Source organism: Rhinoraja longicauda, chromosome 22 (assembly GCF_053455715.1).
Source record: "Rhinoraja longicauda isolate Sanriku21f chromosome 22, sRhiLon1.1, whole genome shotgun sequence".
NCBI classification, from domain to species: domain Eukaryota; kingdom Metazoa; phylum Chordata; class Chondrichthyes; order Rajiformes; family Arhynchobatidae; genus Rhinoraja; species Rhinoraja longicauda.
Window position 1 is genome coordinate 8,139,840 of NC_135974.1, and position 18,624 is coordinate 8,158,463.

Here is an 18,624-nt window from a genome sequence, read left to right on the forward strand (position 1 = left end):
CCTTAGGGATGTTATTCTGCAGCCCAAGATTACCCGAGTAATTATCAACAACACCACTAGTTTTATGTCATTTGCAAATAATCAAAGTACACCTCGTACATCCACAGCATTAATGTAAGCAATGGACATAAAGCCTCACGGCATAGAACTACTTCAGTACAGATTGTCCGTACAAAATGTATGATGATAAAATGTGGATATATTGTCCAGCTGCATGTGGTGCAGCCAAAGAGAACCTGTAAGAAACATTGTAAACTGCAGTACATGATACATCGTGTGTAGGAAGGAACTGCAGATGCTGGTTTACATCAAAGATAGACACAAAATGCTGGAGTAACTCAGCGGGACTGGCAGCATCTCTGGAGAGAAGGAATTGGTGATGTTTTGGGCCAAGGTCTTTAGTCTGAAGAAGGGTCTTGACCCGAAAGGTCACCCATTCCTTCTCTCCAGAGACACTGCCTGCCCTGCTGAGTTACTCCACCATTTTGTGTCCATCTTCCATGCATGATCCACCTCCAGTTTTCTATTAGGAAATCTTTATAGTAGAAATTAAATTGAGTAATGCTTCTCACATGGATTTTTCACTCACTTCCACCCACCAACTCCAAAGCTGTGTCTAAGGAAGTATATTTAGGACATAAGGCTCCTGGGCTTTCAAACAATTAAGGGAGAAAAATAAGGGGGATATTGTCATCAAAGATTCCAGTCTCCACACTGGAAAGATTCCACACATATAGTGTCACCATCTATTTTGTGAAGTGACTGTTCATGGTGGCCACGTATAAAGTGGAACTATCTCCTGATGTACAATTTAGTAATGCGGCAAGTGAGCAGGATCTTTGCTAAAAGGAGCTAGACTTTGGTAAGCAGGATAGAGGAAGATGCAGGAACCAGAGACTATGAAACAATGTCATCTCCATGCTGCACATTACCTGGGCAAGTCCCTTAACGTCTTCCCAAAATCCGGCTCCAGTGCAGTCTGCTGGCTCCCATCCTTCAGTTGATGAGCTTCTGATACCCTCATGGCCATATACTGTTGGGACTCTAATTTACAAAAACATTGTTTAGCTGTGGACTTAGCAAGACAAAGTACTACTATTTATCAATCAGAGAGCTTATGACCAAATAGTAAGTACACATGCTCATAATCTTTTCTCTTTTGCGCATCTGAAAGTTGTTGCTTTTAATTACTTGTAATAACCGAGTATTTTATTACAGAATAGCAATGTTTAGAAAGGAAAAAGTCATCTTAGAATTGACACCACAAACACAAGCAATTTTTTTTTTTTTGTAATGACCTCTTCACTGCTTTCTTTAACCTACATTAAGCTGAGTTTGTTTTGTCGGGGCAATAACTGTTTAAAATGAAGACTAAAAGTTATTATTCAACAGAGGTAATTGATCTGAAATATTCACTTAGATTTTCTCACCTGATCTGAATATTTCTGGATTTTTTTTGTCCTTAATGAATCAGAACATTGAAATTTAACATTGGAGATACAACTGATATTCCCATTTTGAAACAAGGCAATAGATAGCGTTATTGGCTTAAGTCCCACTCCGAACAGCGCTGGCAAATGGTGAGGAGACTTCCTGCCTCTGACTACAGGTTAAATTGTTTGTGTAGGAAGGAACTACAGTTTAAACTGAAGATAGACACAAAAAGCTGGGTAACTCAGCAGGTCAGATAGCATCACTGGAGAAAAGGAATAGGTAACGTTTCAGGTTTAGACCCTTCTTCTCGACCCGAAAGGTCACCTATTCCTTTTCTTCAGAGATGCTGCCTGACTCATTAAGTTGTGCTTGATGGCTTTGCTTCACTTTGTAGTTCTAGTATTATGCTCTGAACTTAGGTTTGACTTCCACAGGGTGGCAGTAGAGTGCACACCATGTATTCAGATGCTCTGGCAAACCTGGGCTGTGGCTGATCTACATTCAAAGGGGTTTTATGTGGAAACATTCAGGAAATAATTTACTCGCTGTGAAACAGTAATGCAAAGAGATCATTGCCGCTGGACATGAAAAAGGAAGAATGAAGACTTAAAGTAGGATGTTAAAATCTAACAGTATATATCTCAAGCATTGCTAAGCAAGAATTTATTGCAGGATATTTGTTCTGCAAAGCTAAATATTGTATCATCCTAATAGCTATGAGTATTGTATGCTATTGCTAAACTATGTACACCGGCTTGGTATCGTAGCATTGCCTCAAAACAATGTAAATTGGATACCAAGGCTCAAAATGACTCCAAAATCAAGCACAACGTAGATTCCTTCCTTACGAAGTCTCGCTGAAGTATAGTTCAGACACAGATTGCTTAATGCTATAAAGAATTTCAACATAGAACACAGGCTTAAGGTGAAGGGGAAAAGATTTAATAGGAATCTAAGGGGTAGCCTTTTCACACAAAGGGTGGTGGGTGTATGGAACAAGCTGTCGGAGGAGGTAGTTGAGGAAGGGATAAAGAATAAGGGGTAGGCCATTTAGAACTGAGATGAGGAAAAACTTTTTCAGTCAGAGAGTTGTGAATCTGTGGAATTCTCTGCCTCAGAAGGCAGTGGAGGCCAATTCTCTGAATGCATTCAAGAGAGAGTTAGATTGAGCTCTTAAGGATAGCGGAGTCAGGGGGTATGGGGAGAAGGCAGGAACGGGGTACTGGTTGAGAATGATCAGCCATTGAATGGCGGTGCTGGCTCGAAGGGCCGAATGGCCTCCTCCTATTGTCTATTGTCGATTGACTATCTCAAAGTTTACAAAACAGTTCGACTGGTACATAGGTAGGACAGGTTTGGATGGATATTGGCCAAACATGGGCGGGTGGGACTAGCGTAGCAGGGACATGTTGGCCAGTGTGGGCAGCTTGAGCTGAAGGGCCTGCTTCCACGCTGTATCACTAGGACTCTAACTGTTGTGTCAGTGCAAAGGAAGGGTGCAACAACAGGCTTCCACGGTGCATTTTTATTGCTTGATGGTCAATCCACATCCATACTTATCAACGGTTGATGAGCCAATAGCTCAGGAAATCACCAAATGCTGATAATATAATGAAAAATGAGCTGTGAGATCCATTGATTAATTGATAAAAGGAACTGACAAAATGCTGATTCTCAACTTTATCCCAAGAGTCAGGATAAGTGATAAGAGTGTGAAATGATCATATGCACTGGATTCTCTTGATAACTTTTATTTCATACGCTGTGGTACTGTCTTGAGTTAACTGCAAACTTCACAAAAGAGAACCCAGCTTTTGGATTGTAGCTCAGTTTGCATAAGGTAGAAACCAGGGGTTAACCAAAATATAATAGTTCTCTTTTTGCACCAAGAAAATTTAGCATACATAGACAAAGAGGGTAGAAGGATAACAACTTGGAAGGCCAAGTATTATAAGAAAAAGACTCATAAACATTGTGGAGTTTATTTCTCACAAACTAAGTTCACTGATTAAAAGAAGCAACAACCACATTTCTGAAGGCAGTGAAAGAACTGGAAACAGCTGCATCACTGCTGCCCACTACTGGACATCTTTAGCAACTAAAATCAAGAGTATGTAGAAACACAGAACTGCAGCAGCTCAGCAGTTCAGGCAGCATCTCAAGAGAACATGGATAGGCAAATTTTCAGATTGGGACCCTTCTTCAAACTGACTGAAGTGTCCCGACCTGAAAAGTTGCCAATCCGTGTTGTCCTGAAATGCTGCCTGACCTGCTGAGCTAATTCAGCACTCTGTGGCTTCGAAATTCAAAAGTATTCTCAGGGAGAGATCTCAATGCGGGCTTCCTGCTCATTTCATAGTGGTGCAAGATAAACTGTGGCCTAAACAAAATTGAGCAAATAAGTATAGAGGAAAAGAATATCCCATTGTGAATGACTTGCAGTTTTTTTTTGTTTTAAACTGTATTAAGGTCATAAGGGATAGGAACAGAATTAGGCCATTCAGCCCATCAAGTCTACTCTGCCACTCAATCGTGGCTGATCTATTTTTGTCCTTCCTAACCCCATTCTCCTGCCTTTTCCCCATAATCCTGACACCCGTCCTAATCACAAATCTACGTATCTATCTCTGCCTTAAAAATATCCATTGACTTGGCCTCCACAGCCTCCACAGATTCACCACCCTCTGACTAAATAAATTCCTCCTCATCTCCTTCCTAAAGGAAAGTCCTTTAATTGTGAGGTTATGACCTCTGGTCCTAGATTCTCCCACTAGTGGAAACATCCTCTCCACTTTGACTCTCACAACCTGTCCAAGTCGTTGTGCAGAGTCCCTGTTTTCTCAAAACCACCTGCTCTTCCACCTATTTTTGTATCATTTGCAAACTTTGCAAACTTTGCAAACAAAGCCTTCAATCCCCTCATTCAAATCATTAATATACAATCATTATATATTAATCATTGTATATCATTAATATACAATGTGAAGAGTAACGGCCCCAGCAGTGACCCCTGCGGAACTCCATTAGTCACTGGCAGCCAACCAGAAAAAGCCTCCTTTATTGCCACTCTTTGCCTTCTGCAATCCAAAGATCCTGCTATCCATGCTCATATCTGCCCTTTGATACCATGGACTCTCATCTTCCTTAGCAGCCTCACATGTGGCACCTTATCAAAGGCTTTCAGAAAATCTAGGTGAACAACATCCACTGACTCTCTTTTGTCTGTCCTGATATTTACTTCCTCAAAGCATTCCAACAGATTCATTACATTGTAAGTAAATTGGAAAATTGGAACTTTAAAATTGAGTAATATAAAGTAATATAAAGATTACTAGAAAGATATCGCTGCATTATTTTGCAAACCTAATTATGCACAGATATGTGTCTTGAATATATTCAATGCTGTTGATGTTGCTGAGGCCTCCAGCATTGAAATAAGACTGAGCACCCATTGTCTGTGAAGTGGAGAAGTCCACATTCACTTCCCTCATTTTAATTCTAAACCTTATTCTGAACTTTGCCTCCAATTTCTGGATAGCTAAATGGGGAAGAGATCCCTCATGAATTTTATATGTTTCTCTAAAGTCGCCTCTCATTTCTCAAAAGCTAGGGGATAAAGACTGTTGGCTGAACCTCATTTGTTTGCAAAATCCGATCTTGCATCTCAGGAATCAACTTAGTGAACTTATGCTGCATATCTTGCAAGGCAGACATATCTTTCCTTAACTGAGGGATAGTAGACAATACCCAAGGTTCATCCTCATCAAAGCCCCATAGTAATTCCAGTACCATTGCTTTACTATTAACTCCAGTTCCTTCTGTAATAAAGTCAAACATTATACATCAGATATAAAAGCTGGGATAACCTTAACTTAAAAAGCACTTATTTGAATTTTCAGCATAGATCTTGGGACTAGTGACCACAATTTGATTAGGTTTAAGATAGTTATGGATAGGGACGGAGAGGGTCTACGTGTTAAAATGCTCAACTGGGGTAAGGCCAACTTTGAGGGTATGAGAGAAAGTCTTGCTCACATTGACTGGAGCAGGTTATTAGAGGGGAAAGGAACATCGGCCAAGTGGGATGTTTCTAAAAGTGTACTGAAGAAAGCTCAGGATGTGTACGTCACCGTTAGAGTGAAGGGCAAAGCAGGCAAACGTAAGGAAGCTTGGCTAATGAGGGAAATTAAGACGTTAGTCAAAAACAAGTAGGATGCATGGGACAGGTGTAGGCATCTGGGATCAAGTGCATCCCTGGAGGAGTTTCGGGAACTAAGGAGTAAACTAAAAAAGGAAATCAGAAGGGCAAAAAGGGGCCAGGAGATAGCTCTGGCGGGTAGCATTAAGGACAATTCCAAAAGATTTTATAAATACATAAGGGGGAAAAGGGTAACTAGAGAGAGAGAGTGAGATCTCTCAGGAATCAAAGCAGTCACCTCTGTGTGGAGCCACAGGAGATGGGCAAGGTGATAAATGAGTATTTCTCCTCTGTGTTTACCGAGCAGAAAGACAGTCGGACGGAGGAAATTGGAGCAGTCACTGGAAGTGTCTTGAGAGCAGTCAGGGTTACTGTCAAAGAAGTACTGAAGGTACTGTCGTGTTTGAAGGTAGACAAATCTCCAGGGCCTGATCTGATATATCCGAGGACATTGTGGGAAACTAGAGAGGAAATTGAGGGAGCCCTGGTTGAGATTTATGAGTCAACCTTAAATACAGGAGAGGTGCCGGAAGACTGGAGGGTGGAAAATGTTGTGCCTCTTTTCAAGAAGGGCTGCAGGGAAAATGCTGGGAACTATAGGCTGGTGAGCTTAACATCTGTAGTTGGAAGATTACTAGTGTGGCGTGTCGAAAAGCCCGAAATAAAGGCGAGGAGCCAGGTATTTCGGGAGGGATTTATTTCGTGGTGTCTCTCGACCACTCTAGTCTGCCAGAGAGAGAGCACGCCTAAAATCCCGCCCTTTATCCTCGTAGCTAAGGGCCGCGCCCCTGGACTGGTCCATTCCCGTGCCGAGGGGTTCGGTAGTGGTCTGGCCCGACCCTTGGGAGGCCACCCCCCCCCCCAGAACCGGAGGTACGAAATGCACTGGCGGTCGCACAACCCGACCGGACCGCATACGAAAATTGGCCGACAGAGGGGCCGGCAGAGGCACAGGTGGAGGGAGCCGCGAAGGGGGGCGACCTTGCGGCCGAGGCTGGGCATATTTCGTGGTGCCCCCTGGACTGGTCCATTCCCGTGCCGAGGGTTTCGGTAGTGGTATGGCCCGACCCTTGGGAGCCGCCACACTAGAGAGTATTCTGAGGGATAGGTTATACAGGCATTTGGATGGGCAAGGGCTGATTAGGGATAGTCAGCATGGTTTTGTACGTGGAGGTCGTGTCTCACAAATCTGATTGATTTTTTGAAGACATGACCAAAAAGATTGATGAAGGCAAAGTTGTAGATATTGTGTACAAGGACTTCAGTAAGGCGTTCAACACGGTTCCCCCTGGTAGGCTGCTCTGGAAGGTTAGATCTCATGGGTTCCAAGGAGAGAAAGCTGAATGGATAGAAAATTGGCTCCATGGAAGGAAGCAAAGAGTAATGGTCGAAGGTTGCTTCTCAGACTGTGACTAGTGGTGTGCCTCAGGGTTCGGTGCTGGGCCCGTTACTGTTTGTCATCTACATCAAAGATTTGGATGAGAACGTACAGGGCAAGATTAGCAAGATTGCTGAACGTGCAAAAGTTCGTGGTTTTGCAGATAGTGAAGATGGTTGTGAACGATTGCAGCAGGATCTGGATTGATTGGCCAGGTGGGCAGAGGAATGGTTGATGGAATTTAATATGGAGAAGTGTGACGTGTTGCATTTTGGGACGTCGAACAAGGGCAGGACCTACACAGTAAATTGTGGGCTTCTGGGTGGTGTTGTAGAACAGAGGGGTCTAGGAGTACAGGTGCATGTTTCCTTGAAGGTCGAGTTGCAGGTAGATAAGGTAGTCTAAAAGGCATTTGGCACTTTGGTCTTCATCAGTCAGAGTATTGAGTATAGAACTTGGGAGGTCATGTTGCAGTTGTATAAGACGTTGGTGAGACCGCATTTAGAATATTGTGTTCAGTTCTGGGCACCCATATTATAAGAAATATATTGTCAAGCTTGAAAGGGTTCAGAAAAGTTATAGGGAGAGGTTGAGTAGGTTGGGTCTCTATTCCATGGAGCGCAGGAGGATGAGGGGTGATCTTATAGAGGTATACAAAATCATGAGAGGAATAGATTGGATAGATGCAGAGTCTTTTGCCCAGAGTAGGGGAATCGAGGACATAGGTTCAAGGTGAAGGGGAAAATATTTAATAGGAATCTGAGGGGTCACTTTTTCACTGAAAAGGTGCTGGGTGTATGGAACAAGCTGGGTGTATGGAGGTAGTTGAGGCTGGGACTATCCCATCGTTTAAGAAACAGTTAAACAGGAACCTGGATAGGACAGGTTTGGAGGGATATGGACCAAGCGCAGGCAAGTGGGACTGGTGTAGCTGGGACATTGTTGGCCAATGTTGGCTAGATGGGTCGACGAGTCTGTTTCCACACTGTATCACTCTATGACTCTATGAGATATGATGACACCCTGTGGTCAAAATGTCTTACTGCACAGATGTTTTAAACTATTTTACTTAAAACAGTATAAATATATGGAGACACAAGAGACGACAGATTCTGGAATCTGGAGCAATAAAACAAACTGCTGCTAGAACTCAGCAGCATCCGTTTCACATTGAGACCCTGCACCAGATTTATTTTAGACACAAATGATTATTGAGCTTATTTCATTCGGATAAGTTGTCATAACAGAAGGCTAAACTGACACCCAGAAACCTCTGTTTATTTTATCTGTAAAAGATGCAGATGCTGAAGTTCTGCCACATATGTTAGTTTGTGATTGATGAGCCTTTTTGTTCGCCACATTTAAACCCAACATCCAAATAATTTCCCAGTACAATTATCATATCATATATATACAGCCGGAAACAGGCCTTTTCGGCCCTCCAAGTCCCTGCCGCCCAGTGATCCCCGTACATTAACACTATCCTACACCCACTAGGGACAATTTTTACATTTACCCAGCCAATTAACCTACATACCTGTACGTCTTTGGAGTGTGGGAGGAAACCGAAGATCTCGGAGAAAACCCACGCAGGTCACGGGGAGAACATACAAACTCCTTACAGTGCAGCACCCGTAGTCAGGATCGAACCTGGGTCTCCGGCGCTGCATTCGCTGTAAAGCAGCAACTCTACCGCTGCGCTACCGTGCCGCTCTAATTCAAATTAAAAATTTAGGATCGTAAAACCAGAATTCACATTTGGTTAAAAATGCCTGATAAAATAAAAATAAAATATCTGGCATTTTATTCAGATAATATGCAGTTTAAATTTTAGAGATGAATACTTTATTCTTGTATATTCTCTTGACTGCTCTCCCTCCTCCCCTTCTACTTCTAACAATACATCTTAAGTGCACCAGTAAACCCAGTAGCTTATCTATCAAACAACATCTCAGGGATTTTAAAGCAGGTAACTGCCTTCCATCTCCAGCTCAGGCAGTACCTGTAATTTCCTTATACTTTTGATCATGGATAAAAACTTAAGAGATAGAAGCAGAAGGAAGGTACTTGGCTCTTTGAGCCTAGTGAACCATCCTCTACTCTGGGGGAAAAAAACTGTGAGTGCTCACATTATCCATGCAGCTCATGATCTGTATACCTCATTAAGGTCACCCTTAAGCCTCCTACGCTCTAAAGAAAAAAAGTCCCAGCCTATCCAACCTTTCCCTATACCTCAAGCCTGCAAGGCCAGGTAACATATCATAAGGTCATAAGGACTCATTCAATCATTACTGCTCTATCTCTTCCTCCTAACCCCATTCTCCTGCTCTCCCCATAACCTCAGACCGCTGGGATATTGGTGAATCTCTTCTACATCCTTTCCAATTGAATGGCATCCTTCCTATACCTGGGTGACCAGGGCTGCACACAGTACTCTGATTGTGGTCTCGCCAACAACATGCACAGCTGCATCATGATGTGCCAACGTTTGCACTCAATACCCTTCCCAGTGGAGCCAAGCATGCCAAACACTTTCTTTACCAAAAGTCCATTCAAGAGAGAGCTAGATAGAGCTCTTAAGGATAGCGGAGTCAGGGGATACGGGGAGAAAGCAGGAACGGGGTACTGATTGAGAATGATCAGCCATGATCACATTGAATGGCGGTGCTGGCTCGAAGGGCCGAAGGGCCGAATGGCCTACTCCTGCACCTATTGTCTATTGTCTATTGTCCACACGACTAACATTTTGAGAGTGAGAAACTTGTATCAGAAACGATTATGTTTAACTTAAAAGGTAAGTACAATTGAATGAGAATCAAATTGGCTAACATGGACTGGGCAGATAGATTAGCAGAAACAACACCAGGCAAACAGTGACTGACATTAACAAGGCAATTCATGACCCTCAGAAAACATATCCTAATAAGAAAGAAGTGTTCTAAGGGAGGAACCAACAAAGTTCTCAGGAAGGAACCAACAAAGTTAAAGAAAGTTAAATTAAGCTTAACTTAAGTTAAGTATCTGAAGTTAAATCTGAAGAAGGGTCCTGATCTCAAATGTCACCAATATCCTCCAGAGATGCTCCCTGACCTGCTGAGCTACTGTGTTTTTATCGTAAACCAGCATCTGCAGTTCTGTGTTCCTCAAAATTAAGTATCAATCTGTCTCTCTCTCTCCTTTCCTCTTTCTCTATCTCTCCTTTCTTTAAGACGCACATGTTACCCTCCAATCCATTGGAACGATTTCAATGTTTGTGTCATCAGACCATTCACCATTTCCAAAGCCACCTCTTTCCAAACTTTGGATTGAACATAATCGGGTCGGTGGGTTTTAGTAGCTTTCAAACCCACTAATTTCTGGAGTAATTTTCTTTTATTCTTTTCAATTTGTTGTTCACATGTGGCCCACAGCTCTCTAGTAAATCGGGCAGATATTTTGTATCTTCTTCCAAGAAGAGAGCCACAAAGTAGTTATTTAAATCCACTGTCTCGGTCTTATTTCCTATTATAAATTCTCTTGTTTTCATCTCTAAGGAACTCACAATTTCCCTTAAACAAAAAACAAACTGCTGGATTAACTCAGTTGACCAAGCAGCATCCAAATGCAGGCCAGATAGCTTTCCATGCTGCCTGACCCAGTGAGTTCTTCCAGCAGTTTTTCTGCTCAAATTCCTAGCATCTGCAGCCTCTCGTGTCTCTACATGTGCCCTTCCTACTTTTCTTCTCTTTATAAACATAGATGAGCCCCGACAGTCTGTATTTAATGTTTCTTCCCACTCTACATTCATGTCCTATTCTGCCTTTCTTTTAAAATCAATTATCTGGTCCTGGGTTGTAAAATATGCCCAATCCTCCGTCTCACGGCAGTATCTGGCAAATCTACACGCCTCCTTCTTTGATCTAATGCTATCTTCAACTTCTTGTCAGCTACAGATGAATGATTCATTCTGTTGGGATGTTGTGCGTGAAAGGAAATCTTGGTTCCTCAGGGCGAATAGATTTCTGGCATTGGAAGCAATCCAGCTGATATTCACAAACAAACACTGGCAACAAGGCAGGTGGGACTCGAAATCCTGCCTAGTTTGCATTCCCTTTGCACAGGAGTGGAAAGATAACTGTAATGCTTGAACGGTCCCAGGTCAAATAAGCTAGTATAAACAAGCAATCCTTTTGTTGTTACAGTTTGTCTATTTAATATTCTACTTAATATTTAACATGTGAACATTGAGGTCGAGAAAGCAAATGTGTCTTTGACATCTAGGAAGAATGAAGGAGGCTGCAGGAAATGGTGGATGTTTCTGAGTCCATCGTGGGTACTGACCTCCCCACCATCGAATGGATCTACAGGAAGTGCTGGCCCATGAATGCAATATCATCAAGGACCTACACTGTTCTGGGCAAGTTCTCATCTCACTACTACCATCAGGAAGAAGATCCACAAACTGTTACCTCCAGCTTGAAGAACAGTTCCCTCTCATTAACCATGAAGTTCCCGAACCACCCTGTGCAATTCTAACCACAACCTACCTCAGCACCGAACCACTATGGACTTTGCACCAGTTATTGCTCTTCATACTTTAATTTTGCACAATCATGGTCTATTTTATTTAGAATAACTAGGCGGCACGGTGGCATAGAGCCATTGCCTTACAGGGCCAGAGATCCAGGTTCGATTCTGACTACGGGTGGTGTCTGTACGGAGTTTGTATGTTCTCTCCATGACCTGCGTGGATTTTCTCCGAGATCTTCGGTTTCCTCCCACATTCCAAAGATGTACAGGTTTGTAGGTTAATTGGTTTGGTATAAAATGTAAAACTTGTCCAAAGTGTGTGTAGGCTACTGTTAATTTGCTGGGATTGCTAGTTTGCACGGGCCGAAGGGCCTGTTTCCGCGCCGTATCCATATCAAAACTAAACTGATAATTTATTGTATATTTATTTTTGTTGTTGTTACATCTAATGTGTCTGCAAAGCTGCAGCAAGTAAGAATTGGATTGTTATGGTTGCTATCTGGTCCTTATGACAAATAAACACTTTTGAATCTTGAGTTAATGCAGCGACATCTATAGTTGGTACCCCTATCTTCAATGAAACATACTTATTAATATACATACATACAATACAACATACTTATTCAAGGACCTTTTCCAATGTGAAAAGGCAATCTGCTCCTATTGCCCTTTGAGGTGCACAGTTCCAGATCCCTATCATAATTTGGCTGAAAATGTTTTCCCTTAACTCTCATCAAAATAGCTTACATGATGGATGGACCATAATTATGGAGATCTCCTCAAAGTTAATTAGATTCTAATCATTCATCCTGCCCAAGCTGCATATAATGTTAAGCATCAATTAATATTCCCTTTACCTTCCACTGCTCCAAAATCCCAGTTTGGTCAATTGTTCTCTCATCCTGGCAACGTTCATTAATCTCTCAACTGCTCCTGCATACATCCTGCATGCAGTAACAGGAAGGATGTACGGATTGGTGAATGCATGTCCCACTTATGCTACGATCTAATTTGCTCAATGAGCCCTCTCTCTGATATTCCATGTCTAAAAACATAAGTAGGATGTTCCTGTGCTGTACTTTTCGAATTTCCATATTCCATCACAAGATTATTAATAACTTGTTGCAATTAATATTTTCCTTCAAAGGTTCAGGGCATCCATTTGCTGTTTTAACACTTAGCGACATAGCTTCAAAGTGCATTAAAATTACAACCCAATTGAATCAAGCCAAATGGTGCAAAATGAATTTCAGGGAGTGGCTCCAATTACTTAACCACAAGGGCCCAAGTCCCATCCTTTCAGCATCCTGATATGGCCTCAGGAGACAAGGTAGTTGTGTTTCTGTAGGTGGAAAGCAAGGTGTGGCTTGATAATAGATCCTGTGCTTCCGATGTCAGCCTTAAGGAATGGTGATATAAGCTGATCTCGCGTGACATTGCAGTGCACATCACATTGTGTTTTGTTTGTGCACTTCTGAGATGCATGTGCAGGAAGTTCAGACTTGTAAGATTTCATTATCATTAACAATGACACCAAGCCCTTCTGCATTTCTAGTCTTGCTGTTTAGTTTGGTATTTTAGCTTAGGTTAGAGATACAACGTGGAATAAGGCCCACCGTGTCTGCACTGACCAGCGATCCCCTTGCACTAACGCTATCCTACACATTAGGGACAATTTACAATTTACAGAAGCCAAATTAACCTACAAACCTGTATGTCTTTGGAGTGTGGGAGGAAACCGGAGCACCCGGGGAAAACCAGCGTGGTCAGGGGGAGATCGTACAAACTCCGTACAAACAGCACCTGTAGTCATGATCGAACCTGGGGCTCTGGTTCTGTAAGGCAGCAACTCTACCACTGTGCCACCGTGCCGCCCTAAGTTACATTTAAGCCACGTGTTATGCTATCAAATTCAGTTTCCTCACTGCATCAGTCTGTTCGTTAGTATTCATGGACACGTCACAATCTTAGCAAAGTGAACACGGCATTAATTCACTCGGATTCTTTCTTTGCTCTTTGAAACCATTCTACATTGAAACAAAAAAATCGATTGCACGTTGATCATAAAAATCGTGATTATTAATATCTCTGTAACACGTTGAACAGCAAATATGTATTACTCTAGATGTAGCAGCATAATTGCACAATGTTTGAGTCAAGATTAAAAAGGTTCAGTGCAATCGAAGTATAGCACTGACAAAATATATTGCCAGTTTATTTATTCTCTTTCAGTTATTGAGGTTGTTTTAACTTGCATCTTATATTTTATTATTCCTGAAAACAAATTTTAAAAATATTTATTTTGCCTACCACCTGACCATCAATCCAAGTTTAGTTTGGTTTAGAGGTATAGCATGGAAACAGGCCCTTCAGCCCACCGAGTCCATGCTGACCATCGTTCACCCATTCAGATTAGCTCTATGTTATCCCCATGTTTGCATCGTACATACAGGGGCACTTTACAGAGGCCAATTAACCCGCAAACCCCAGCACACCTTTAGGATTGGGGAGAAACCGGAGCACCCGTAGGAAATCCACGCGGACACAGGGAGAACATGCAAACTCCACACAGGTAGCACCCAAGGTCAGGATTGAATCTGGGTCTGTGACACTGTGAGGCAGCTGCTCTACCATCTGTGTCACTGTGCTGCCCTAGTCATCTGGAGAAAGATGATAATAATTGCAGATGAGTCTGTAAGGAAAATATTATAATTGAATAAAACTAAGTTTATTCTCATTATCACAATGTCTCTGCACTGGTGCGCCCTGTAAACCCACACTGGTGTGCAGTGCTCACTGGTGGATGCTGTATGGACCATACACTCCAGAGAAATGAGAAGGCATGTTTTCTTGCAGGATATATCTTACTGTATTTATTTATGAAAGTACTTCAATCAGTCTGGGGTGAGAATATAAATTATTGATGTGACAAAAAAAAAAGTCAGGAACACATGTTCTTGTATTACAGGACACAAACAATATTGGGGACAGTTACATAGGAATGTAGGCCATTTGCACCTATTGTGTTACTTTTGGAGATCCTCGCGGATCTGTGACCTAGTCCCATTTGGCCTTTGCACCCTGATGTACCAGCATCACTTCCTTCCTGTCAATGTTAGTCCTCCAGATATAAAAACCAACATATAATCACAACCTTTTCTTATTTTTTGTCATGTTTTCTTGACTTGTTCATTACTTTTCAATGAAAAGTCTCCAAAGATGCTGCTTGACCCGCGGAGTTACTCCAGCATTTCGTGTCTATCATGACTGGTTAGCACGCAGCAATTTTTTTTTCACTGTACCTTGGTACAGGTGACAATAAACTAAACTGAATCAATTATCTTTTTCCATCAAAGCTGAAGTTGTTTTGTGCCTCTACTGTACTTGCTTATCATCATTTAGAAATATTCTGCTTTATTTTGTTAGTTGTAATGTGAGTAATTTGACTTAAAAAATAAAAATCCTTTTGTCACGATCTTATGCTTTCATTGGATCTTTGTAATTGAATGCTTTGATCTGCGCTGCGCAGTAAAATAGAAGACATAGTTTCTGGCCTATTTTTAAAGCCATTCACACTCACAGTGAATGGTTGAGGATTACACAGATCCTTGTGAGATACCACTGTTTCTTGTCAAGTTGATTACTTTCCCATTATCCCCACTACCTCCTGTTGCTTAACCACTTTTGTAACCAGGTCAAAAATATGGCTTCAATTTTGAGTGTCACATTTTAGCCAACATTAACTCACGAGGGAGTTGTATCAAATCCCTTTTAGATGTCCTTACAAATAACATGCTTAAATATTATAATCCATCATCATGCAGCCTTCATTATATTCACATTTGCTTAATAATTATCAATAAAGTTAATAAGAAAAACAAAATTCTGACCTAGATTCTTGCCTTGCAAAGTGAATTAATTATGACAAACATTTATAATTATTCTATGTAAACCGACTTTAATACTTTAACTGAGGCACTGACCACACAACTAATTAAAAAGGGGAGTTGTATCAAATACAATAGCCACAAATTATGTGGGAAGGAAATGCAGATGCTGGTTTACATTGAAGATAGACACAAAATGCTGGAGTAACTCAGCGGGTCAGGCAGCATCTCTGGGAAAAAGAATAGGTGACGTTTCGGGTCGAGCTCCTTCTTCAGGCTGAAAGTCAGGGGAGAGAAAAACTAGAGGTATGAAAAGGTTCAGAACAAATCAGACCTGGCATGGATTGACCAAGGAAAAGTGGCCCATTTGTGGCTGTGGAAGAAATGATAACAAAGGGATATATGGATGGACAAATTACTTGTGTGGAATTGCACTTAGCTTCATTATACAAATATCATAGCCAAATGATAATGTGTCCTGTACCTGGAAGTTGTCGAGGGTAACCGAAGATTGGGATAGAGGCGAGGAAACCTGCTGCTCCAGCTCCAAGGAATCCGACCCACCATGCCCCCACCCACAGGGGATTCTCCGGAGTAAGATTAACCCTGTAATAACCAAAGCCGGCTGTTAGTTTAATTCCATTCACAACATTCTTCAAATGCAAAGTAAACCTTTCCATGACAAAATAGATAGTGTATGAAAAATTGTAATTTCTCTAAAACCCATATCCTTAAAAATATTTGAAGAGATTTCAAATACCTCAGGCTGGCAAAAAAAAAGGAAAAAGAAGAAAAAATGACTTTCATCTACAAAGCACCTTTAATTCCGTGTCTCGATAACCCCATATGCTTTACCGACAAGAATAGTTTGCAGACATTGAACTTGAACACAACGAGTTCCCACAGATAGCAACATGGCAATGAGCAGATTATTTTAAAGATGTGGATTTGGGTGAAGAACAAGTATCATATCATATCATATAAACATAGCACAAAAAGTAAGGAAATTTGTGTTTGGTAGATTATTTCTTTGTTGTAACAATGCTTCTTGGCAATAAATCTTATACCGTTGGAAAGCCTGTTTATTTCCCTTTTAAATGGTGCCACATTTGTAAGGAACATGCATTTGTGGGATGAGCAGCAGAGCTGAGTATATGGGTTGCGCCCATGAAAAATTTGCCAAATCTCTGCCAATGCCAAACAGCTTATTCTGCCATTGACTCTTGTTCGGTGTTGTTTGGTGGATTGGATGATTGAAGTCTGAAGAAACAAGACATATTGGCAATTTAACAATTTATTCATTTAATAAACAGGAGCCACAGTAGCGTGTGGAAGAACCATACACAGCCATAACAGCCTGGCACCTCCTCCTCATGCTGGTCACCAGCCTGGTCACACACTGTTGTGGGATGGCATCCCATTCTTGTCAGCACCTGGGGGTACCAGAAGCTCAAAACAAGAGTCAATAGCAACAGCAGAATAAGCTGTTTGGCATTGGCAGAGAAGATTTGGCAAATTTTTCATGGGCGCAACCCATATACTCAGCTCTGCTGCTCATCCCACAAATGCATGTTCCTTACAAATGTGGCACCATTTAAAAGGGAAATAAACAGGCTTTCCAACGGTATAAGATTTATTGCCAAGAAGCATTGTTACATCAAAGAAATAATCTACCAAACACAAATTTCCTTACTTTTTGTGCTATGTTTATATACAGCCGGAAACAGGCCTTTTTTTCGGCCCTCCAAGTCCGTGCCGCCCAGTGATCCCCGCACATTAACACTATCCTACACCCACTAGGGACAATTTTTACATTTACCCAGCCAATTAACCTACATACCTGTACGTCTTTGGAGTGTGGGAGGAAACCGAAGATCTCGGAGAAAACCCACGCAGGTCACGGGGAGAACGTACAAACTCCTTACAGTGCAGCACCCGTAGTCAGGATCGAACCTGAGTCTCCGGCGCTGCATTCGCTGTAAAGCAGCAACTCTACCGCTGCGCTACCGTGCCGCCAGTATACTGAGAATTACATCCCTGCGGTTCCTCAGTTCAGAGCCACAGCATTGCATGTATTCAGGTGGAGATCAGGAAGCTCTTGGTATAAAGTCTCAACTGACTAACCTCATCTCTGGCCTTGCAGCGCCCCACAGAACTGCAGTGAAGTGTAAACTTAGGTTTTTGTGGGGAAATCCTGAGAACTGATCTTGAACCCACAACCACTGAACTGAGAGGTGAGGATGTGACCATAATTCACATAGGTGAATGCATAAATGCATTTTCACTAATAACTAGATGACAAGCCACACGTAAATGAGTATGCAGAGATAAGACACATTGTTGCCAATAAAGAGAGTGTCGTAATACAGCTGGTTTAAGTGAATTGAAATATAAACACAATTAAAAAAATTAGATTTAGCAATGGCAAAAAACAATGTCATCCACAAATCACTCAACTTCAACATTCCTTCCATGCTTTGACCACATAATTTATAACCATAGGATTTATGAGCAGGAGTAGGCTGCTCAGGCTTGCTTTACCATTTAGTAAGATTATATCTGACCTAATTATAACCCCTATCCTTTCCACCCATCCCTGTAATATTTCAATCACTTGCTTATCGCGCATCTATCTACAGTACATCCGCCCTAAAAATATTCACAGACTCTCCTTCCACCTTGAGGAAGTGAGTTCCAAATTCTCATGGGCCTTGAGAATAAATACCACTACATCTCTGACTTAAAGGGTGGCCCCTTATTTTTGAAAACAGGCTCCAAGATCTAGATACTCAAAGTAGAGGAAACATTGTCTCCACATCCACCCCATCAAGAATTCTCAGAATTTTGTATCTTTCAATCAAGTCCGCTCTTACTTTTATGAACTGTAACAAATACAAGCCTTGTATGTTTGGCGCACCCATTTCTGGTATTAATTGTGTAAGTCTTCTCTGAACTGCTTCCAGTACCTTTACATCCTTCCTTAAATAAGGAGACTAACATCTACACCACATGTGGTTTACCAATACCTTATTTGTTTGAAGTTTAATTTTCTACTATTGTACTCAATTTCCTTGGCATTAAATGACAACATTCGCGCTTAACTTTAACTACTAGTACCATCTACCTGCCTTTCAGGCATTTAGACACTTAGATACCCCCTGCATCTCAGAGCTCTACATTCCTTCACCATTTGATAATGATTCATTGCTTCTACTCTG

General features: G+C 41.6%; 2 protein-coding genes across 4 annotated transcripts in view; both read right to left on the reverse strand.

Annotated features, from left to right (window-relative positions):
* Window positions 1–18,624, reverse strand: part of LOC144604376 (cytochrome c oxidase subunit 4 isoform 1, mitochondrial-like) — a 420,358-nt gene that overhangs the window by 380,864 nt on the left and 20,870 nt on the right. The gene's annotated exons all lie outside the window — the stretch shown is intronic.
* slco4a1 (solute carrier organic anion transporter family, member 4A1) overlaps window positions 1–18,624 on the reverse strand; it is a 159,404-nt gene that overhangs the window by 29,104 nt on the left and 111,676 nt on the right. For all 3 annotated transcript variants that reach the window (XM_078418691.1, XM_078418693.1, XM_078418690.1), the window contains 2 exons: window positions 15,891–16,012; window positions 933–1,044 (listed from right to left, as the gene is read on the reverse strand). In XM_078418691.1, the coding sequence (XP_078274817.1) occupies window positions 933–1,044; window positions 15,891–16,012 (234 nt within the window). The remainder of the gene's footprint in view (window positions 1–932; window positions 1,045–15,890; window positions 16,013–18,624) is intronic.